Source organism: Sturnira hondurensis, unplaced genomic scaffold (assembly GCF_014824575.4).
Source record: "Sturnira hondurensis isolate 20B ecotype Veracruz unplaced genomic scaffold, ASM1482457v3 Scaffold0014430, whole genome shotgun sequence".
NCBI lineage: Eukaryota > Metazoa > Chordata > Mammalia > Chiroptera > Phyllostomidae > Sturnira > Sturnira hondurensis.
This window is the reverse complement of record NW_028087061.1, coordinates 2,652,995-2,678,075: the sequence shown is the minus strand read 5'-3', so window position 1 is coordinate 2,678,075 and position 25,081 is coordinate 2,652,995. Positions and strand designations below refer to the sequence as shown.

The 25,081-nt window shown below is 38.5% G+C and overlaps 1 protein-coding gene across 3 annotated transcripts in view; it reads right to left on the bottom strand.

Moving 5' to 3' along the window:
- Positions 1 to 25,081, bottom strand: part of SRPK1 (SRSF protein kinase 1) — a 70,494-nt gene that overhangs the window by 17,496 nt on the left and 27,917 nt on the right. For all 3 annotated transcript variants that reach the window (XM_037063318.1, XM_037063317.1, XM_037063319.1), the window contains 10 exons: positions 24,137 to 24,255; positions 22,697 to 22,805; positions 21,395 to 21,482; positions 20,262 to 20,349; positions 13,686 to 13,792; positions 12,646 to 12,811; positions 10,216 to 10,241; positions 9,571 to 9,784; positions 8,772 to 9,191; positions 8,305 to 8,405 (listed from right to left, as the gene is read on the bottom strand). In XM_037063318.1, coding sequence (XP_036919213.1) covers positions 8,305 to 8,405; positions 8,772 to 9,191; positions 9,571 to 9,784; positions 10,216 to 10,241; positions 12,646 to 12,811; positions 13,686 to 13,792; positions 20,262 to 20,349; positions 21,395 to 21,482; positions 22,697 to 22,805; positions 24,137 to 24,255 — 1,438 coding nt within the window. The remainder of the gene's footprint in view (positions 1 to 8,304; positions 8,406 to 8,771; positions 9,192 to 9,570; positions 9,785 to 10,215; positions 10,242 to 12,645; positions 12,812 to 13,685; positions 13,793 to 20,261; positions 20,350 to 21,394; positions 21,483 to 22,696; positions 22,806 to 24,136; positions 24,256 to 25,081) is intronic.

Sequence of the window (25,081 nt, the reverse complement as noted above, 5' to 3'; positions counted from 1 at the left end):
AAAAGATACAATTTAGACATGTTCACTTAAAGAGAAAGAGAGACAGAGGACATTCAAATACATACAACAAAAAAATGAAAGCAGTTACAGTGAATACCATAGTAATACAGAAGCTCATGAAAAGCTGTATGTCACTAAACTGCATAACCTAGAAGAAATGGATAGATTCTTAGATCATAGAAACTCCCGAGACTGAATCATGAATAGAAAATCTGAACAGACCAATCACTAGTGTGGGAATTAAAACAGTAATCAAAAAATCTCTCAAAAAAGGATAATATGCATCGCTGGTGAATTCCATCACACATTCAAAGACTTGATACCTATCCTTCTGAGAACATCATTCTAGTAATCTTGTTATTGGTGGTGAGAGATATATAGGCTTAGTAATTAAAATCTGAACAAGGCTGTAGAAATTGGAGTGGGAAGAATTATATCCAAGAATATTCACCAAAAAAAGCACAACTTAAAAATTGAGGGACTGGTCTCCTGTCTTGCTACATAGGCTCCCAGCAGCACAGCCCTTCCCCAGCAGCTTTACATGTGGTGCGTTTAAGACGTAGTGCCGAGGGAAGGCCGAAAGGGACTCCCGGCCAAGATGGAGGCGTAGGTGGAAACACTGTGCCCCCTCCCACAACTAAATGTAAAGACAGCAAAGTTTAAGTAACAAAAACGCAGCCATAACAGTGGAAATTGAACTGTATGGAAGTCCAACAACAACGAACCATTCAGCCACACAGGTAAGAGGGGAAGAGTCAGTGGCAGAGTTGGGTTGTGCTGGAAAGACTGTTAGGTCCAACCGACCCAGGAGCAGAGCTGGAGGCAGTTGGTGGATCCCAGGCGTGGGGTGGCAACAGGCGGACCCAGTGAGGGCACAGGGCAGCTGGCTGACTGCGGTCACACATTGATGTGCAGATAAACCAAGCAAAGAAGCAAACAGTGAGACAGACTGCTCAGGCTAGGGCCCCAGCAATGGGAATTAGAGCCTGAAAGCACCAACTGGAAAGATTTTCTCGGGGTCGAGGGGCCAGGAGAGGCTCCCAGGCTCACAGAGAGTTTGTTGGAGAGACCCACAGGGTCCTGGAGAGTACACGGGCCCACACACATAGGAATCAGCACCAGAGGGGCCCAATTTGCTTGTGAGAAGCCGCAGAGGGGACAGAAATCTGAGAGAGAGCAGAGTGGAGCAAAGTGGCATTTTTCCCCCCTCTCTGACCCCGCCCCCACATACAGTGTCACAACCCAGCAACTGGGTCGTCCGGCCCTGGTGAACACCTAAGGCTCCGCCCCTCATACGTAACAGGTGCAAACAGACCAAACATTATGACTCATGAACAGCTCAAAGCCCCAGAGCCTATAATTCTAAGTGACCAAGAAATAGCCAACTTTTCAGATGCACAGTTCAAAATACTGGTGATCAGGATGCTCACAGAATTGGTCGATTTTAGTCACAAATTAGAGGAACACATGAAGGCTACACTAATTGAAATGAAGGGAAATGCACAGGAAACCAATAGTGATGGAAAGGAAACTGGGACTCAAATCAAGGGAGTGGACCAGAAAGAAGAAAGAAACAACCAAACAGAAAAGAAGGAAGAAACAAGAATTCAAAAAAAAAAATGAGGAGAGGCTTAGGAACCTCCAGGACATCTTGAAATGTTCCAACATCCGAATTATAGGGGTACCAGGAGGGGAAAAGAAACAGCCACAAGTGGAAAACTTATTTGAACAAATAATAAAGGAGAACGCCCCCAATCTGGCAAAAGAAATAGACTTCCAGGAAATCCAGGAAGCTCAGAGTCCCAAAGAAGTTGGACCCAAGAAGGAACACACCAAGGCACATCAGAATTACATTAGCCAAGATGAAAATGAAGGAGAGAATCCTAGAAGCAGCAAGAGATAAGGGGACAGTCACCTATAAAGGAGTTCCCATCAGACTGTCAGCTGATTTCTGAAAAGAAACCTTACAGGCAATAAGGGGCTGGAAGGAAGTATTCCAAGTCATGAAATCCAAAGACCTATAGCCAAGATTGCTCTATCCAGCAAAGTTTTCATTTAGAATGGAAGGGCAGATAAAGTGCTTCTCAGATAAGATCAAATTCAAGGAGTTCACCATCACCAAGCCCTTATTCTATGAAATGTTAAAGGGACTTATCTAAGAAAAAGAAGATGAAAACTATGAATAGTGAAAGGACAGCAAACTCACAGTTATTAACAACCGCACCTAAAACAAAAACAAACTAGGAGGACAGCTAGATCAGGAGTGGAACCATAGAAATGAAGATCACATGGAGGGTTAGCAACAGGGGAGTGGGAGGAGGAGAACCGGGGAGAAGGTACAGAGAATAAGTAGCATAGACGGTAGGTAGAAAATAGACAGGGGGAGGGCAGGAATACTATGGGAAATACAGAATCTAAAGTACTTGTGACACATGGACATGAACAAAAGGGGGGAATGGTGGGGGAGGGCTGTGCAGGGTAGAGGGGAGTGAAGGAGGGGAATGGGACAACTGTAATGGCATAATCAATAAAATATATTTTAAAAAATTGAGGGACTTCCAGCAATGATGCAGGTGTAGGTAGATACACTTTGCTTCCTTGCCCAACCAAAAAAAGGACAACATATTTAAAAACAAAAATAACCAGAACTGCCAGAAAATTAATTGTATGGAAGTCTAACCACCAGGGAGTTAAAGAGGAAACATTCACTCAGACTGGAAGGAGGGGTGGATATGGGCAGCTGGGGCAGAGAGGATATGTGGCAGGATGGCGGCTGGGGGACCAGGCAGTCCCACATTAGAATGCGGATACCTGGCTGGCGTAGCTCAGTGGATTGAGCGCGGGCCTGCGAAACAGAGGATCGCGGTTCAATTCCCAGTCAGGGCACATGCCTGGGTTGCAGGCCGGTTCCTTGCAGGCTAACTACCAGCAGGGGACGCACAAAAGGCAACCATACATTGATGTTTTTCTCCCTCTCTCCTTCCCCTCTAAAGAAAAATAAATAAATAAAATCTTTTTAAAAAAAAAGAAGAATGCGGATATACTGGGAGGAACAACTGGGGAACTAGATATACTGTGCAACCCAGGGTTCCAGTAAAGGGGAAAAAAGCCTCAAAACCTCTGAGTCAAAAATGTGTGAGGGCTGTGGTAGTGGGAGAAACTCCTAGCCTTACAGGAGAGTTTGTTGGAGAGACCCATAGGGTCCTAGAACGTACACACACTCACCCACCCAGGAATCACCACCAGAAGGGCCCAATTTGCCTGTGGCAAGAGGGAGAAGGACCAAAAGCCCAATGAGAACCAAGCAAGAGGCAATGTCCCCTCTCTGACCCCTCCCGCACATACAGCACCACAACATAGCAGCGACCTGGGCTGCTTTGCCCTGGTGAACACCTAAGACTTTGCCCCTTGCAACGTAACAGCTGTGCCAAGACAAAAAAATATGGTCCAAATGAGAGAACAGATCAAAACTCCAGAAAAAGAACTAAACAATGAGGAGACAGCCAACCTATCAGATGCAGATTTCAAAACACTGGTAATCAGGATGCTTAAATGACTGAGAAATGACTGAGTACAGCTGCAAAATAGAGGAAGAAGTGAAGGCTATGCAAAGTGAAATAAAGGAAAACGTACAGGAAACCAACAGTGAAGGGAAGGAAACTGGGACTCAAATCAATTTGTATAAGAAGAAAGAAATAAATATTCAACAGGAACAGAATGAAGAAAATAAGAATTCAAAAAAAAACCCTGAGGAGGCCTGGCTGATGTAGCTCAGTGGATTGAGCGCAGGCTATGAACCAAAGGTTCACCAGTTTAATTCCCAGTCAGGGCACATGCCTGGGTTTCGGGCCAGGTCCCCAGTGGGGGCCACACGAGAGGCAACCACAGGTTGATGTTTCTGTCTCTTTTTCTCCCTCCTTTCCCCTCTATCTAAAAATAAAAATAAATAAAATCTAAAAAAAAATTTTGAGGAGAGGCTTAAGGAACTTCTGGGACAACTTTAAATGTCCCAACATTCAAATCATAGGGGTGCCAGAAGGAGAAGAGGAAGAGCAAGAAATTGAAAATTTATTTGAAAACAAATAATGAAGGAGAACTTCCTCAATATGGCAAAGGAAATAGACTTCCAGGAAGTCCAGGAAGCTCAGAGAGTCCCAAAGAAGTTGGGAGTTCCAAGGAGGAACACACCAAGGCATATCATAATTACATTACCCAAGATTAAAGATAAGGAGAGAATCTTAAAAGCAGCAAGAAAAAAGGAGACAATTACCTGCAAAGGAGTGCCCATAAGACTATCAACTCATTTCTCAAAAGAAACCTTGCAGGCAAGAAGAGGCTGGAAAGAAGTATTCCAAGTCATGAAAGGCAAGGACCTACATCCACGATTGCTCTATCCAGCAAAGCTTTCATTTAGAATGGAAGGGCAGATGTAGTGCTTCCCAGATAAGGTCAAGTTAAAGGAGTTCATCATCACCAAGCCCTTATTATATGAAATGTTAAAGGGACTTATCTAAGAAAAAGATGATAAAAATTATGAACAGTAAAAGGACAACAAAGTCACAACTATCAATAACTAAACCTAAAAAAAGCAAAAACAGGAACAAAAACAAACTTAGCAAATAACTAATATAAGAATAGAACCACAGAAATGGAGATCACATGGAGGGTACAGGGAGGGGCTCCAGGAGAATGAGGGAAAAGGTACAGGGAATAAGAAGCATAAACGGTAGGAAGGAAATAGACAGGAGGAGGTTAAGAATCATGAAAGAAATGGGGAAGCCAAAGATCTTATATGTACGACCCATAAACATGAATGCTGGTGGGATGGGGGCTGCAGGGTGGAGGGGAATAAAGGGGAGAAAAAAATGGGACAACTGCAATAGCATAATCAATAAAATACACTTTAAAAATATTCAATGGCTACATGAGGGAGAGAATAGGAAAAGCCAAAAGCAACTCTGTGGCAGAGGCCTATAGAGTTGGCTGTCTATTGACAAAAACAGAGATGAAGAGACTTAAGAGAGGGAAATTAAGGGTCTTAAGGGAAAATGAAGGGTTCTGATACTGAGTTTGAAGTGGAAATGAACTGTAAGGGACACATTTAGAAAAGGACATGCTGTTTAAAGGGGTTGTCTTTATTCATGTACTTCACTAATGCCTTAAGATGCTGGAAGTAACAACTGAGGTCAAGTATTAGGAAAAATTAAGAAGGTGAACCGGGTGCATACACACATTTCCACTCACCCCTGAAACTCTTCAGTGCTAATTTTTAAAGTATTAACTGACAAAGAACAGCAATAAAATTTAGAAGTTGGAAAGCAGAGAGATCTTTGGTGAATAGCTTAGTGTATCCAAGAAAGCTGAGTAGTAAGCCACAGGAAAAGCTGAAAAGCACGGGATGTATACCATAGGACACCTCTTCCAATGCTAAGGATCTGGTGGTATCAAACATCTCTGCAAGTAGAACTAAGGGCGGGTTCAATACAGGGATACTACTTTAAAATACCTTTTAAAGAAACAAGAGTCCCAGAACACAGGGCTTGATGTATTCTAACAGCCCCTTCCCTGGCCTGCAAACCACCTGGGGGTTTTCTCTGGAGTGGGTACAACAGGGTCTCTGGAGGATGCTCAGCCGCACAGTTGGGGGACAGCACGTTTCTTAAACAGGGAAATTAAGTAACTACATGTAATTTTATGTTGAATCCTGAACTTTCTTGCTTAACCTAGCTTCCAGAATGGTAGCAGCCAGGCATTTACTCTCTGGGTAGGAGATTTAAGGAAGACTGTAAGTGAGGAAAGATACAAAGATCCTAACATCTGAGGATGAAATGAAACAGCCTGAAAGATGTACAAACTGCCAGTTCCAAAAAAAAAAAAATCACAGGATATAAAGTTTAGTAGAGGAAATACAGTGAATAATATTGAATAACTATGTACGGTACCAGGTGGGACTAGACTTATTATCAGAGCGTTCACTTTATAAATTATATAAATGTCCAATCACTATGTTGTACACCTGAAATATAATCTTGCAAGTTAACTGTAATTGAAAACTGAAACAAACAAATAAATAAACAAAAGATTAACAGTCGACGAGACCCACACAGGCAGAGCCTCCCAATGGCTTTCCACTAACTTCTTGCAACAAGATACCTTAGAGGAAGAAAACGTCAAAATTGGAAAAATAATTAATTTCTTCTGAGTGATAATCAGAAACAAAAGACTCTTAGAGAGTAAAAATATAAAAGGGAAATGAGAGCAATAAGGCTGAAAACATATTTGTGAACTCTCCCAGCAAATAAAACGAAATTACAGAAAACAGGACAGAAAGGTAAGAAGTGAGAGCAACTGCACAGAGGTCTAACATCTGATTAATGAGATTTAGAAGCAGAAAAGAGACCAAGGAGTAGAATTTTTTAAAAAATCAAGAATGAGGAAGAACCCGAGTTTCACTACTGAGTACCTAGCATAATGGATGCAAACAGGCCTTGCGAGGCGCACCGCTGTGAAAGGGTGGTCCTACAGACTTCCACGGGGGAAGGTTTCATACAAAAAAGTCCAGAACCAGAATGGCACTGGTCTTTAGCAGCAACAAGACAGAAACTGAAACACACTGAATGGAGAAACGACAACCATTCTGAGGGAAAATGACTTTCAATCTACAAATTTATACCTAGCCAACTAACTGTAAAAGCAGAACAAAAACGTTATCAGATGTTCAAGGCTCCCCCGCTCTGCCCGCCCAATGTCACACACTCTTTCTTTTTTTTTAATGTAGTAAATTGCGCTTTTTAAAAAAGATTTTATTTTTATTTATTTATCTTTAGAGGGGAAGGGAAGGAGAGAGGGAGAGAAATATCAATGTATGGTTGCCTCTTGTGTGTCCCCTGCTGGGAACTGGCCTGCAACCCAGGCATGTGCCCTGACTGGGAATCAAACTGTGATCCTCTGGTTTGCAGGCCCACGCTCAATCCACTGAGCTACACCAGTGAGGGCTCACGCACCCTTTCTTATTAGGAAGCTGCTAAAGTTCTATGTACTCCTAAACAATTATACAAAACAAAACCAAGAGAGATCAGAGAGACAGAAAACGGGATATGAAGAAAGAGTAAACAATAACCTCCAAGATGACAGTGAAGAAAATCCCAAATGGCAGAAATGCAGCAGTCCTGCAGGGCAACCCAAGTGATGAACACAGATTAGAAGACTCCCAAGTTCCAGGACAGAGCTCTTTAGGAAAAAAGAAGCTGAAAGAATACTGTGGTTTTTGTAGGTATTAAAGTGTAAGTATTTACACCAATGGGTGAAAACATGGAGAAGAACTAAGTGATTAAGTGTATGAAGATGATTAAGCAACGAAATATAGTGTTAGAGCCCTGGCTGGTGTAGCTCAGTGGATTGAGCGTGGGCCTGCAAACCAGAGGATCGTGGTTCGATTCCCAGTCAGGGCACATGCCTGGGTTGCAGGCCAGTTCCCTGCAGGCCAACTCCCAGCAGGAGACCCATGAAAGGCAACCATACATTGATGTTTCTCTCCCTCTCCTTCCCCTCTAAAGATAAATAAATAAATAAAATCTTAAAAAAAAAAAGAAATATAGTGTTAGGCAGAAAGGCAAGAGGAATTATAACAGTATATACTATGCTGAGCTAAGTACAGCATTAGAGTCCTAATAATGTAAATATAGAGTGATTACCCAGCCAAAGGTAATATTGAAGTTGGGCATGGGTGAGGTGGTGGTAGATTAGTCCCACTTCTCAGGAGGAAGAAATAATACCTAAAGCTGAAAAAGAGAACTGGGAGCAATACAGTCAAGTTATTTATTAGTGACATGAAGGTAAGTACTGTTACGTGGAGAGAGAAAAAAATGGAAAAGGGAGGGCAGATTTTTGAACCAAAACCTATATAACTGTCTCTAAACTATACACACACATGACTGATAAGCAAAAGTATAGTATTTTAAAAAATCAAGCTATTTGAAAATCACATGTGTGGATAAAAAAGGGATTCTATAATAAACCTGAGAAGTCCAGTGACCGAAAAGAACCTCATAGGGTGACCTGATCACAAATGCTACCTGGGTAGGATTGTTTCATTATACTGTTCTCTATATTTACTTCAGTAAATATATTTAAAGTTTTCCATAAAAAAGGTTAAAAGAAATGAGTGAAAAAACATTCATTAAAATGTTAGTTGGAAATCTGGAATAGAACGGAAGATGTTTTCTTCTGTTAGCACAACTAAGTGCAAATTCTCATCCGTTACTAGTCACTTCAAAACAAAGCACCAAGACAAACTTAACTTACCACCCAACATGCATTTCCAAGATCGGCAATCTTCACTTGAAGCTTCTCTGCATTTTTTGGATCAAGGGGGTTAACAAGAAAATTTCCAGCAGTGGATTTTCCTATAGACAACAGGCATCATCAGCAAGACTGTTCAACAAACAGAGAACTACCCAAAGGTCAATAAAACTCTGAGGAAACACAGGCAGGATCCCAATAAGAATCTACAATAACCTTTCTAAGATAAAAGGAATATAGCAACACCTTGAGTTTACAGAATTAAAACTTTCATAGCAACAAGTGAAATGCTCTGTGCATTTATTTACACAACCAATAATATTTGAAGTTATCTACGGATTTACACACTGAAGGTTAACTTGCACACTAGCAGCAAAGCTATTGACAAACACCATGGTACTTTTTGTCTAGAAATTCATGAATATGTTATGCAGGAAAGGAGTACTGGGGAAGTATGCCTGCATAGGTACCTTTGTTGTCCAGTGGTCCATTATGTTCTTGGTCTTGCTCCTCTTCACAGGGGATCTCTGCCCGAATGCTTTCTTGAAGTTGACTGATGTCCTGTTCACTGAATGAAGGATCTACATTCAATGAAGACTGGCACACCATGGTGTCTGACACCTCAGAGGTTACAGGTGTACAAGAGTCTGTTTCTTGAGATGTGCTGTCGTCTCCGTTTTGGGAGGTTAGGAAACTAGTTTCCTGCTTCAAATTTTGGACATCACAGTCATTAGCATTATGTAGATCCTCTTTAAGCCTCAATGTTTCTTTATTACTGTTCTCAGTATAATTAACGATTTCAATCACTCCATTGCAATTAATTTCTGCTGCACCACCCTCTACACCACGTTCCGTAAGTATCTGATCCTGGTCAACGGTACTTGACTCTTCTAAGGAACAAACAGACAAAAAGGGTGTATGTGTATGTGTAGGAGTGAAAGAACAGGAAAATTTCTCCATGAGATTAAAACACTTTCTAGAACTTACACATAGTTACATAAAAACATGACTGAATATCTAAAACCTATTTATGGAAGGACAAAGATCCTCTTATCCTTACCCAAGTACTAAATGAAGTCTATGTTGCATTTCCTGAGAAAAATTAGAAATTACATTAGAATATCACCTGCCTAACATTTATGACAAATTCTGTATTCTTAGTGTATAAGGACACCCCCAGAGATGTGTTGTATGCATGAAACCACTATATATAACAATGATAATAGTAAAGGTTGCTATAAAGTAATTTTTGTGATGCTCTATTTATACCAAGTTTTTCTTGGGTCATTTTATTAGGTGGGTTCTCTTTCAAGGGTCTTTCAACAGGACTCTCTGATTCTTCTTGCTTGTTTGGTCTTTTTTGCCCAGGGCCCGACTCTTTCTCCATTTCCTCAATTTCCTGCATTCGCTTCTCTAGTAATTCTGCCTGGCGCTTCTGCTTCTTCTTCAATTTCTTCTTCTTATTCTTTGACATTTTGTCAGCCTGGGCGGAGATTACAAACAGATAAAGCCTTCAGGTGGCTAATCCATTACCCCTAGTTGGAGATAACTGTTAACTTTAATTACTTCCTAATCAAATGCCACTCTTTCCCTAACATAGCACTTAACATTTTCATTTAACTTAAAAAATGTGTATAGTCTTATTAAAGTAAATAAAAACAAAATTAACAACCAAAGTGGTCCTCTGAGCAGTCTGTGGGGCTGGTGTACTCTGAGACACACTCAAATTTATGGACGCCGCACCACTACCCATTTGTGGAAGATGCATGGAATTTATTGAAGAAAATTATAGAAGCGCAGGAATATTTTTTCTTTGGTTTTCAAATTCTAAACAAACTGTGATTACCCAAAACAGAAGAACCCCTGCCCATTGCCCATAGATCAGAATTAAATATGGAAACACCTTATACTTACTGGTTTAGGCTGGGGCGCAGTACTGACTGAAAAGAAAAGAAAACCAAGTAAGAATCCTGGCATTCGGCAGGCAAGGTAAACTAATGCTCACATAGATCCCATACCGTAACTTACAGTTTATATTGTGGCAACAATTACTTAAGCAACTTTGGTAGAAAGAACATTTGGTAGAAACAGCTTTTTTAAAAGAAAAAAATGCATAAATAAGCATAAAAAGCCAACGATTCTTAAAATAAGTTTAAGTAAATTAAATTCTTCACATAGCATAAATCTATAGAGAGCCAAACCCCTATTTCTGGTTTCCACTATTAATACTGCTAAAATCCCATTCCTTCATAATGCTTAAAATAGAGTACGACAGGCAACAACCCCTCATCCAGGACTCTCATCTCTATGCTTCCACTTAACTTTTGTCACTTGGAAAAGCAGAGTGGCCTGAAGAGCTGTAGTAGTTTGTTACACACAGTATATTGTGGGTATTAGTTTAGCTTACGTAGGAGGTACGATCTGTACATCTCTTTAAAAAGTTTTTAAATTGTGATAGAAACATGTAAAATTCCCCTCTTAACCATTCTTAAGTGTAGTGGTAACTGTATGTACTACTGCTGTGTAAAATTTCTAGCATCTTTTCCTTTCGGGGAAAAAACCCCCCAAAACAAACAAAAAGCCCCCAAAACTCTATGCTCAAAAACTCCCCATTTCCCCCTTCTTAAGTTTTCCCTTTTAAAGGAAGCCTATGATAACTGATACTTCAACTTGAAGATCAAGAGAGCTCCTCAATAAAATTAAACTACTAAAATTGAAATCTGGACCTCGAATGGAAAAAAATTACCATAACCGTAATAGCCAATATATATCTACCACACAACACTATGAGGCACGCTGCCAACTGCTCTAACATGAAATTTAAACCCTGCATGGGGAAGTAACTCCTGCATGGGGAAAAAATGAAGTCAAGAGAAGCCAAGATTCAAACCAGGTCTGTTCATGTCAGTGCTGAAACTCAAGCTCTTACTAGCAATATTATCTTGCTCCTGATCCATAAATGAGCATGTATGATCATGGTAAGAAGTGAACACATCGAAAAATGGCCATCAAATAACAAGGGAAAGCATTCTGAAACAATATGAATCAGCTTATATATATATATATATATATACACACACACACACACACACACACACAGTTGACTCAGATTTGAACTGTATGGGCCCACATACTTCAGGATTTTTTAAAATAAATACTGTACATGTATTTTCTCTAATAATTTTCTTATCTCTAGCTTACTTTACTGTAAGGATATAGTATAGTATATAGCACATGTGTTAATCAACTGTATGTTATTAATAAGGTTTTTGGTGAAGAGTAGACTACTAGTAAAGTTTTGGGGGAGTCAAAAGTGGTAAACTGCAAGAAAAAAATTCCAAGATGTCGCAGATTAAATCACAGCAGGCAGGGGGGTTAAAGGAAGAGAGGAGAGGTTAATCAGCAACTGCAAGCCCAAACCAACAGAGACCAGTAACATTCTTGAATGGACGCTGAAACTTGCAATTAACCTCCAGGCAGCTGTTTCTGAGCTAACAGCCTGACAGCTGACCACCAGGCACCGCTGCATCCTGCTTACTAAGCACGCTCGTGCCAGTCGCACACGATGGATTTTAAAAAGCAAACAATTCTTCTTTTTGGACTATGCACCTATCCCAGAACTAAACCTGTACAGCTAAAATCTTTTTTCTTTTAAATTTTTACCCAAGGACATGCTTATAGAGAGTGAGAGGAAGGGAGGAGAAAGAACGGGAGAGAAACAGTGATGTGAGAAACATCTATTAACTGCCTTTCCCATGTGCCCTGACTGGGGACTGAACCTGAAATGTAGGCATGTTCCCTGACCAGCAATTGAACCTGCGATATTTCAGTTTCTGGGATGATGCTTCAACTGAGCCTGGGTCTACAGCTAAATTTTTTCAAAACAGCTTCCATCTTTCTTCCCTAATCTGTTTGCATAAAAGAGCTCTGTCAATTCCAGGATGGTGGACATGTCTTCTTCATCTAGACCTGCGGCTGGGGGTTTCGACACAGGCCTGAGCATGCAGTCCTTTTTCTGGCTGGCATGTGGCTCAATAAAGCTCTTCTTTTAGAAAAGCTTTTGGGCATGATTTAACATAGTGAATCTATGAATGTATGGGGGTCTGCGGTGTAACTCCCGGGTTGATCAAGGGTCAACTGTACAAAATATGTACAGACATCTCCTAATATGGAAGCAATCCTAAGAATGAAAAAAGTCTTTGGAGGGCTGGGACTATTTCTTACACATAAGCACTTACTGTATCTTACTATCAAATGAATGAATGGTACTTTACTTAACTGCCTGATAATAGAGTATAAACAGAAACTTAACTTTTAATGAGAGCAAAGCCCCACAGCTACTACCTGCAGACCCGGAAGGTGGAGGAGCTCCAGACCGCTGCCATTCTGTTGCTTCTGCAGCCAGCCTCCGGATGTACTGCTCATTCACTGACAACAAGATGTTTTCTGGTTTAATGTCAGTGTGGATGATCCGGCACTTGCTGTGTAAATAATCCAGACCCTGTAACACCTGAATGGGAACAGAGCAGGAGACTCACAAACACAAAATATAAGTCCTTCTGGAGAATGAAGAAATCACAACATAACATTTAAAAAAACAAAAATATAAAAATGATGTGGCAGTTTTCCACAGAGAATAAGGCATTTTTTAAAGCACAAAGAAACTTTCTCAGAAAGATTACTGAAACTGAACGAAGGCAAGAGTTTATTTGTAATAAAAAGCTCTTCCAAGTTTTACAAAGCTAATTAATTCTATTTGGAGATATCTTTAACTAAGTACATTACAAAGACTAAGAATAAATGGTCAACATGCCTTTTAAGTATTGACATGTAGGTTATGAAAGAGATTTAGATATCCTTTAATTCAAATTTCCTTGTTGATAAAGAACTGAGGTCTCTTGCTTCCCAGTCTGGAGCTCTTTCTACCAAACACATTATCCAAATTATTTGCCCTTTGAAGTATTAATTATTTCCTGATAGTAAATGTCTTTATTGAACACTGAAAGGTATTTATAATATTAGAAAATGCCCCTGAATAATGTTACATAAAAAGATAACCATCTGACATAACAATTCTTTATTAACATAGAATCTATATTTGTAACCAGAACTTCTGAATTAGGGCTCCAAGTTCTCCAAAATCAGGAACTGTACATAGCTTCCTCTCTAATAATTATTACAGAAGATGAATGGGAGGGAAAATGGTTATAATAAAATATTCAAAAACAGAATAAATACAGTTAACCCTAGGGGCTGAATAAAATGATTTTAGCAATTAAAACAAAAAACCTAGTTTTTCAAATAAAACTTCTATCGGAAATAAGAAACTCCTGACACTGGAGAATACAAAACAATCAGCACATAGAAACTATTAAGATACATACTTGCTGAATGATTTTTTTGACACAAGGCAGTGGAAGCCCTTGATAATTGGACTTGATGATCCACTTCAGCAGATGATGGCCCAAAACTTCAAACACCATGCAGATATCTGGATGTTCGTTAAGGAGGAAAAAGGGAAGCAAAATGTGTCCCACACCAAAGAAATTATTGTATCATTCTTCAGGTACAAAAAGTTAGTGTTTGATTAAAAAAAAAATCTAGCTGTCAGTATTCTGAAATTCCAAAGGTTAATTAATGCTTCAATAACTGAAAACATCCAAGAAATGAAAAACTCTTGTAGGTTGGTTTATCAATAAAACTACGGAAGGAAAAAGAAATTCTGCTTAACTACAAAAGTTAATGTACCAAAACTTAACCCTCAAAATGAAAATGTCAACATCTTAAACAATAGAGGAAACTGACTTGCTTTATGCTCTGTAGTTCACAAAACTGGTCTGAGTCCGGTACTGCCACAGGTCCTCACGTGTGAGCATTGCACACAGCAGGGACGCCTGAAGTCTAGTAGTATGCAGAGCACTGCCGGGATTTTAGTAGCAAGAAGTCGGTATCGTCCATCTCTAGAAGCTTCTACATAAACTGGAAAATCAAAACATGAATATGTAATAATGATCCAGACTTTTGTTTTACATAAGATTCGCCACTAAAGAAAAACCCAGATCCTTGAGGAAATGGCCAAATCCAGGGTGAAGCTTGATGTGCTAACAGGAAAAAGGTCAAGAAGAAATAGGATACCATTAGCCAAAGTTGAAAACATTTTACAGAGTGAGGTTATAAATTAACTTAAAACTAAAAATAGAATGAGTCCAAATAGATACTAAAATAAGTGTGTATTGGGAGGCAAGAAATATCTTCTTCAGAGAAAAAGTCATGCAATAAATACACAGAGTATGACAGAAATAGAAAATTGCCATTTTATAATAACTACAGTAATAACTGATTTGGGTTAAGAATCAGTGAGTACTAAAACTACCAAAGGAAAGGCTGCTGGAAAAAATTTTCACAGTATCACCCCATGGACGGCTTAAGGAAAAAGGAACATTTACATATGTGTGTGCAGTCATTGGGTTAATTCTTATATGTGCCCTGACCAGAGATCAAACCCGCAACCTTGGTGCACTGGGATGATGCTCTAACGAACTGTGAGCTACCTAGCCTGGGTTTCTATATTCTATTGAAAAGTAGAGACACAGGAAGTATAAAGTAAGAGACCCAAATTGAACATCTGAGATAAAAAGCACAATGCGGGAGACGAAAAAAATACTGCATGGGATAAATGGCACATAAGGAACTGCAGAATAAAATTAGTGAATGTGAAGGTATAGCAACAGAAACTATTCAAAGTAAAACACAGAAAAAAACAAACCAAACCCCAAACCAACCAACCAGTTCTCACAACCCAAAGGAGTAAGCTGCAGTGGTCAATTTCAAGTGACTCTATAGAAAGAGGAGGAGGGAAAAGAAATGAAGGCATTGCTCTTTACAATAGATCAAGAAATCACAAAAGTAATTAATGACAGTGATCAAACCAGTAGCAAAGTGTACTCCTAATGCTTAGATTCTGTTCACCATTTCCTGCTAAATGGAATTAGGGTTTCTTAGAGAAATGGATCGTTCCAAGTCTGGAGAGGAAATGTACAAGATGACTCTGAAACACCTTGATGTGCCAAATAATAAACTGTCAAAGACCTTACATAGATCCTGACTCAAGTAAGAATAAAAAAAAAAAAAGAAAGAAAGAAAAAATGAGACATTTGGAGATACTGTAGCATGTACTAGATACCCAATGACTAAAAAGTTGGTCCCAATTTTTTTTCAGGTATGATGATTGTGTTGAGGTTGTATTGTAAGAGAGTCCCTGTCTTTTGGACACACATTCTAAAACAATTATGGATGAAGCAATATATCTAATATTGGTTACAAAATTATTCCAAGGCATAGACAAAACAATATTGGTTTTGAGTTGGCAATGCCTGAAATGGGTAACGGATCTGTGGGGATTCATTATTCTATTTTTGTACACGTGAAATATACCAACAGGATTTATAAAAATGCAGATTCCTTACAAAAATAATTGGGTAAAAAGATGAGACTTCTGGTCAAGATGGCAGCGTAGGCAGACATGGCTCATCTCTTTGCACAACCATATCAAAATTAAAACTAAAATATAAAACAAATATCACTCAAAACCATCAGAAATTGCATTGAATGGAAGTCTGACACTGTGGAATTAAAGAAACCACATCGATCCAGCCTGGTAGGAGGGGTGCAGATGCGAATGGGCTGGTCTTTCACCTATGTGCAGTGGGTAAAAATTTGGGAGGGATATCTCAGGAGAAAGCAGGCTCAGCCCCACACCCCAGGATTCCAGTGCCAGAAAGGTAAGTTCCCATTTCTGGCTGCAAAAACCACTGGGGACTGGAAGAAACTTCTGGAGCTCAAGCAATTCCTCTTAAAGAACCCACACACAGACTCAACTACTCAGACTTACTCCCTCTCAGCTCCAGCACCAAGGTGGCAGCTTGAAGGGCAGAGTGGCATACTGAGAGAGGTTGAAGTATCTGACATCAAGGCAAGCAGAGGCCACTGTACCTTTTCTGAGCCTTCCCTCCACATAACCATGATGCTGGCACACTAGTGCTGTATTTGAGACTCCATCAACCTGGCTAACAGTTTAAACTGCCTTGGAGATTCCCAGAGACTCTGCCCCACCCAACATACAGGCCCACCCAAGCTGCTTTTGCATATGAAGGGTTGGTCTTGGCTCATGCTTCACAACTTCCTAAATCTTATCAAGTAAGCAACAACTGGCCTCAGTAGGCTCAGGCTGGGCACTAGCAGCAGCCAGATTAGTTTCACAGCCTGGTTTAGCCTGGGAATCTCCAAGCCCAGCACAAGCAGCAGCCTACTCAGATTGCTCAGGAAGGGTGATCCCAGGCAAAAAACAAAGGTGGGGGCTGACCTTGGCCTGCACCACCTGAAAATCCCCAGGGCCAGCACCCCCAGTGGACAGCTACAGACCACTTCAGAGCACCACCACCACCCAGACCCTAAATAGCTGATCGTCCAGAGGGCAGAGGTTGGTGGTTAGTGGTCACAGCCAGTCCTTGCACCTAACTGGCCTGGGTAAATCCCTCCCAGTCATCTGCCGACAGCTAACAAGGCTCAGCTACAAGAGGAGGATGTACTCAGCCCACATAGAGGGTGCACCTTGAGTACCCAGATTGGGTGAGAGGGGTCCCTGTGCCACTGGACCCCATAGGACATGTACTACATTAGGCCAAATTATCAAGACAGGGAGCCATAGCAGCTCTACCTAATACATAGAAACAAACATAGGGAGGCTGTCAAAACGAGGAGATGAAGAAACATCGCCCAAATGAAAGAACAGATCAAAACTACAGAAAAGGAGCTAAACAAAATGGAGATATACAATGTGTTAGATGCAGAGTTCAAAACACTTAACTCAATGAAGACCTCAACAGCATAAAAAAAAATCCAGTCAGAACTGAAGGATACACTAATTGAAAATAAAGAACAATTTACAAGGAAACAACAGTAGAGTAGATGACACCAAGAATCAAATCAATGATTTGGAATGTAAGGAAGCGAAAACAATCAAGTGGAACAACAAGAAGACAAAAGAATCCAAAAAAGTAAGGATAGTATAAGTAGCCTCTGGACAACTTCAAGAGGTCCAACATTCACATTATATGGGTGCCAGAAAGAGAAGACAAAGGGCAAGAAATCTGAAATCTATTTGAAAAAATAATGAAAGAAAACTTTCCTAATTTGGTGAAGGAAAGAGACATACAAGTCGAGGAAGCATAGAGGGTTCCAATCCAGTTGGACCCAAAGAGGACCCAACCAAGACACAGCATAATTAAAATGCCAACAGTTAAAGTTACCTACAAAGGAGTTCCCGTAAGACTGTCAGATGACTTCTCAAAAGAAACTTTGCAGAAAAGAAGGGGCTGGTAAGAAGTATTCAAAGCGATAAAAAGGACCTACAACCAAGATTACTCTACCCAAGAAGGCTATCATTTAGAACGGAAGGCACATAAAGTGCTTCCTTGATAAGGTAAAACTAAAAGGAATTCATCACCACCAAGCCATTATTTACACAAAATGTTAAAGGGACCTATTTAAGAAAAAGATAAAAAACAATTAATATTAACATGGCAACAAACTTACAACTCACAGCTATCGGCAACTGAGTCTAAAAAACAAAAACAAATTAAGCTAACAACTAGAACAGGAACAGGATCCTAGGTATAGGGATCACTTGGAGGGTATCAGCTGGGATGTGGAAGGGGGAGGAAGGGGGAAAGGTACAGGAACCAAGAAATATAATTGGTAGGAACAAAATAGACAGGGAAATGTTAAGAACAGTATAGAAAAGGGAGAAGCCAAGGAACTTTTATATGTATGACCCATGGACCAAGGAGGGGCAGGAGAGAGAGATGCTGGCGGGGAGAGATGCTGGCAGGAAGGAGGGTACTGGGCAGAGAGGCGCAAAGAAATTGGGATAACTGTAACAGAATAATCAATAATATATACTTAAAAACAAAAGGATAGATAAAAAAGATTTCTTGGGGAGATGGTGTCAAGAAAAAGCAAAAGGCTGAACACTAAATAAGTAAGAGCCACATTTAGAATGCATTTTGAAAGAGGAGCTAGCAAAAGAGGCAAAAAATACCCTAAAGACAGTAGGTCACACAGGTGGCCAATAAAAACACGCACTGGCTGACGTCCCATACTACATATAGACCAGCTAACTGTTCCTTCTTTGTCTCTTCTCTCCCCTCACCACCCATTAGAAATAGAACAAATCCATTTATATTGAAGTCTACATAACTTTCTAGTCCAGGGTTCTTTATATTTTGATATGAGAAAAGATAGTCCTCCAGGGAAAAAGCAGTAGACAAAATCCCCAAAACAACAAAAAACCTAAATATACAGTTTCATGTAAATATGCCTGTGTTGTGAAAAGAGATGAGAAGAGAATAACCCCTTAACTCTTAACTCAGTGGTCTGAGTTTCACCCTTTTCAATCTCTAGTAGCAGATAATACAGTAGCCAAATATCTGAGAGACAAGTAGGAGGAAGGGCAGAGAGAAATGGCCAAGGACAAAGGGAGAAATGAGTAAAATAGGAATTCAGTGCATAGAAACTGCAGAGAAACCATATGGTAATGTTTTGAAAATATCTTGGAGCCTGAAATTCAAATCTACTAGATATTTTAATTTTTAAAAAGCCTTCTTGCATCGGGTCAAATAAAGCCACTCAGTATTACAAAGGAAACTATTTAGAGTATTTCTACTGTTTTATCTGTAACCTCCCCAAATTAGTGAAATGTGGTATAATACAAGATCAAATAATAGGAAAACAGAATTACTGGCCATCATGAGATCCTACGTATGTTTTTATTCCTTGGTTAGCCTTCTTATTTGAACACCGGCCCCCTGACCCAACACACAGCAAGCCATCTAAAAAGTGATCAGCATAGACAAAGATATTGTTTTAAAGTGGGCTGATTCTTGCAAGTTTTCCTTAGAGAATGAGGATGTGAATTTCACTTTTTCAAGGAAATAACTCAAAACTAACTTCAAAATGATAAAATCTGTTCACATTATCAACTGTTGTGCTTTCTCATCTTCTCTTCTTGTTTCTCTGTTCAAATCCCCTACCATATAGTTCACTTAATGCTAGAGCCGTACACAGCCGGCCTCCTTAAAAAAAAAGAGCATCACTTGTAACTGAGAATTTTAAGAGAAGCCAAACACGCAGGAAAATAAAATGAGATATAAAATGTCTTTTCTCTATAGTTTTAAAGTTTATGAATAGGCAATTTTAGCCTCTCTAATACCAGTGAGAACTCTTTAATTCTGAAAAAATCTGATAGACCTGTATCAGCATAGCTGTCACAACAACCTTTCAATTGTTCACTGCATATTGCTCTGAAAATATATAGAAAACCAGCTGAGCTTCCTTCCAACTCTAAAATTCTAAGAATCCAAATAAAAACATAAAACAAGCCAGTTTTTTCATTGTAATTGTATGTAATCAATCACAACTATTTAGATTTTAAGCATTAACTTACATGCACAACCTCTTCCATGGTGGGGGGCCTGTTAGATAGATAATAATATACGTTACATTCTTGTTTAGCCAGTATTAACCATGAAAAATTAGTTTCATTAAAATTTTTGTGCTAATTGATAAAACCATAGAATTTTTACTTAGTAATGCAAGGCTATTTTCTGAAAAAGTTCTTTTGACCTTTGGTTTGGTTTACTTGGGCCGAAAAGGGAAAAAAGGTGAAGGCAATAACCAGAAAAATCACAACATACAAAGATAGACATGATTCACATCTCTGGTCAGAAATTTATAACAAAAGAAAGGAATTTGATTATAGTTTGCCTTGACAAGGGAAAAAAATCCTGTTTATACAAATCTGGCTCTTTTTTTCAGACAGTTAATTCACTATTTATACAAATATGGCTCATTTTTTCAGACAGTTAATTTATTTATTTTCATATAGGTTCTTAAAAGGATACGTGTTCCATTAACTCCTGATATTTTAAAGTCATCTAGTAGTTGAACAACCATTTCTCTATTTGGATCATTGGGGTCTGAATTGCGAACCTAGAGTGGAGAAGACAGTATTTAGTAAATAGGAAAGCAATGAAATAAACCAAACGTCTACCTGAAGCAAATGTAACGAAAGATTAACTACTCCAAGAAAGAGTTCATAAAAATCTGTTAGGAGAAACATATTAAAATTTTAGTAACTCAAATAGGCAAAGAACTTAATTCACAAAGAAATGCATCCCACAGACTACTGTTCTAAATCAACCATTTTACTACTCAAGGTCTGACTACAAAATTAACCAAGGGTAACCAGGCCATGAGGAATTAAGAAGCTTTTGCAGGATGCAAAACAACCACAGCACCAACCACACTGTTTATTTAGCTGATTTGTTTTTCATTGAAAGACTTTCTCAATGAAGGAAGTAGTACATTAATTTACTTTTGGGGCACAAACTCCTTATTCCGTCACAGACTGACATTTTGAAAAGTAGTTCCTTAGAGCTTTCCTGATCTAAATTGCCACCTTACAAATGAAAAATCTAAGGCTCAAAAGAAATAAGATGATGAGTTGAAGAATATAAAATAATAAGTTCTTGATAAATGTACCTAAGTTTCTAGGTATAAAGGAATTAATAACTACGTTTATTTTTATAACATCTTACAACATAAAATAGATATATTTCTTAGCGCAACTTTCCTTTAGGAAAAACATTTTTGGTGCCATTTGGCATATAATACATGCTCAATAAACACTTTTATTTGGAAGCTTTTTCAATATGCATGTAGGCGGAATTCCTGTGACAATATATTCCATCAGTTCCCTACCACATGCACAGAATGGGTAAAAACTGTTGTTTTCCTTTATACCTCTAAAGATATTGGAACTTTTTTTAAAATCCTTACCTGAGGACATTTTTTAATTGCTTGTAGAGAGGAAGGAAGCAAGAGAAGCATCAATTGGTTGCCTCCTGGCTGCACCCAGACTGGGAATCAAACCTGTAAACTTTAAGCTACAGGGACTGGCTGACCAGCCAAGCCACATTGGCCAGTATAAGATATTGGAACTTTATAGTAAAATTTAGTCAAGTTAAATACTCACTGATTTCAGCAACCGGATTTCATCGAGTGCTGTTTCAGTATAATGTTCAGCACTTTTAACCACTTTCATGGCTACAAACTTCTTCCCCCTAAGAAACAAACAGATAGTTAACTAAATGTCCTCCCTCACTCTAGGAAGCTAAGATTTCGCTATAACTGGGAGACAGTGGTAAAAGTACCAACATTGACTTCATGCTTCCCTGTACTCAAACACAGACTACTTCTAGGGGATCACCTGTACCTATCCATTAACTGGCTAAACTTATTTTACAGAAAGAAAATCTGTTCTTGGGTAATGCCACTAACCAAACATTTTCTCTAAGTTAAAATCTACCTTCTTAATGTCTTTATGAATCCAAGTAAAATGATGAAAAGAGAATAAATAAGGGGAGAAACCCCACCAAATCTGAAGTAACCTATCTATCTGTCTAAAAGGCTAAAAGCTGTAATACTTTACTGATATAAGAAGTAAGAAGAAATACTCAGATAAAAAAAGATTAAAAAATTAAGTGCATATATAGCAGTAATTATCTCATCAAAAATAAATGGTACACTTTTAGGTAAACATTCAGTATTAACTGCCTGTGATTTTCTATGTAGAGAATAGTTTTAGACTGTACAGCTGAGCAAATCTGTTACCAAAATAACACATACGAAAATTTGACACAAGAAAATTTCACGCTGTTCTAGGTTGGTCTAGAACAGCGATTTTTAACTGATGTGCAGCAAGAATTTAGTCAGGGGCACTGATCTCTTTTCCCTTAGTTTGTCAAATTAAAAAATGACAACAATCAACACAACAGTAGCCATCAGCGTGAATGTCCTGTCTTTACCCATAAGTATATGGGTCAAGATAGCTCCAACTCAATAGAAGTGAGTCTGATTGATTAATTCTTGGTACCAGAAATCCTTATACAAAAGCATAGGCAACTGATTTTTTAAAAAGTTACTCTGGAACAAAAAGGGTAGGCAATTACTATTATCTTTTTTTTTTTTTTTTGGTAAATCAATTCAACTGCACTCCAGTAAGAAAAATTATGAATTTACATACCATACTTTCACTTGAATGCTTTGAATATGGGAGTTCTAAGTGTTGTACTATACTAATTTAATTAATGTCTTATCTCTAAAGTCTTCTTCTCCAGAAAAAAGTCATTTGCTCAAGAACACAAAGATTATCCACAACAAAATTCTGATCAAGAAATCAGTCTAGTTAGACTGAAGGTAGATTGGCTCTGGAAAATCAGACAAAAACATTTAGCTATCACCTAACTAACTCTTTTGCCGGACCATGGACACTTACTGAATATCCCATGATAGCCACACTGTTGAAAAGTGTCCCCAGCCCAACTTTCGGATCACATGGTATCTCCCATTGAATAGATCTCCAATTTTCACAAGATGATAACCTCCTGGAAGAAATAACAGGAGGGAAACAGTTACTTAAGTAGTATGAAAAGGTTATCTCGTACCTTATTTTTCAACAACGATATACCTTTTAATAAATAAAAAATAATTTCTTCTGTACTATCAATTTAACAGAAGAAAAATTTAAGTCAAGTTGCCATATAGCATCACTGAGCTCATGTTACAAAAAGAGACCATTAGTCTTATTGGTGAATAAGACTAATGATTTAGAGGGAGCAAGTGATGCTCTGCAGAACAAGCAATAGCTACTTAAAAAATAAGTCATCCTCAAACAAAAATAAGGTTATATATCACAATATTCTTGCCCCTCAGTAATCCAATAGATTTATCTAAATGTATAAATCTATTTATAGCTGAAGTTTCAGGATTTTAAGGAGATCAAGGAATTCCATTTATTTAACTTAAACAAACAGGATTTGCTTATCTAAAACACAACAAAACTCAGGAAGGCCTGAACAGGCTTTCTAAGGTGGCAGGAATCAAAGAAATTTTAACATCTATCTTTGCCTGCTGAGAATAACAACCAGGCTGTCCCTAGATGGTAAGATACATTCACCAAAGAATACTAGAAAGTCTCATACAGAAATACAAAAGATAACAGGCAATCTTATGACACAGTTTAAGTATCTACAACTCCAGTTTTACTCAGCAGTGTGAGAAACAAGTAATAAAAAGGTGTTTTGCAAAAGCCTACGAACCAAATCTTATCACTGGTTACTTCTGAGTCATAGCATTTTTTTTAAGATTTTATTTATTTATCTTTAAAGGGGAAGGGAAGAAGAGAGGGAGAGAAATATCAATGTATGGTTGCCTCTTTCACGTCCCCTGCTGGGAAATGGCCTGCAACCCAGGCACATGAACTGACTGGGAATCGAACCACGATACTCTGGTTCGCAGGCCCGCACTCAATCCACTGAGCTACACCAGCCAGGGCTAGCATTTTCTTTGTAATGTATTTCTGAAATTTTCTAAGGAAATATGAACTATTATTTTTAAGGAGAATAAAAGGTAAAAACAGATTTAATTTAAAACAAAGCTTTAAATGAATTAAGTCAAACTAAGGAAATACTGTTTCCTACTACTTAGAGAAAAAATGCAGTAAGCAGAAAGCAGGTGGTGGGCACACAGTGAAACACTCATACAGATCTTGTATCACAGAATGTACATTTGAAATATATGTGATCCTATTATTAACCAAGGGCACCCCAATAATCTAATTAAAATGGGGGGTACTTTACACTGATAGAACAAATATTCAAACGACAAACTGCATATATATGGATCACGCCTTACTTAGCCTTACAGAAAGCCTTACCTTTACAATAATCGTTGGGATCTTCCTGCTCATCATCATCAGATCCCAGAATCTCCTCTTCCTGTTCTGGTGGGTCACTCTCAGAGTGGGGAGCAGAGCCTCGGTGCTGAGTGTCAGATCTAAGAAACAATACCAACATGTTCAGTCTAAATGGACAGAAGAAAATAGGATTTTAAATAAATCTGGAAAATATACAGGGTAGGGGCAAAGATAAGTTTACAGTTGTGAGTACGCAAAAACAGTTTATTCTTATATTTTTATTTAATTAGTGTTTTTTCCACACAAACAGCCGTAACCCTACTTTTGCTACTCCCTGTATATAAAAGTAAAAGGGAAAAAAGTACCTGAATCACAACATCCAAACATAATTGCTGATAACACTATTAGGTTTTCTTCATTATTTTGCTGTATTTTTATTTAAAAATATTACTTGCAATTACATTCTATGTAAAAAACTTGTATCCTGCTTTTCCTTCTACGTTGTAAACTTTTCCTCATTTCTATGCAATCTCTTACATCTTACATATTTCCCTTAGAAGTACCACCACTTTGGCACACTCTGTTTAGCTGGATATATAACTAGTTAATTTTTCATTACTAAAATAAAGCTGTTGATTCACTTTTGAATAACCTTTATTCTGTACTTAGAATTATTTCCCTTAAGTCAAACTACAAGATAAAGACAGAAATATTCTCCCTCTTTATAAAAACATGTTCAATGTAGCAAACTTGCAAAGAATTTTTGTTTTATAACAAATCCATTCTGAACTAATGAACATTTTGGATGACTTCCTTCCAGTCTGTGGCCAAGGGTTGTATTATACTGAGTTGCATCTCTGGCTAGCCACATATGGGCTTTTGGTATTACAAAGTTTAAAAAACTTAGCTTGTTTGATAGATAAAAATGATTATCTCATTTTATTATGCATTAAAAATTTCCATTGA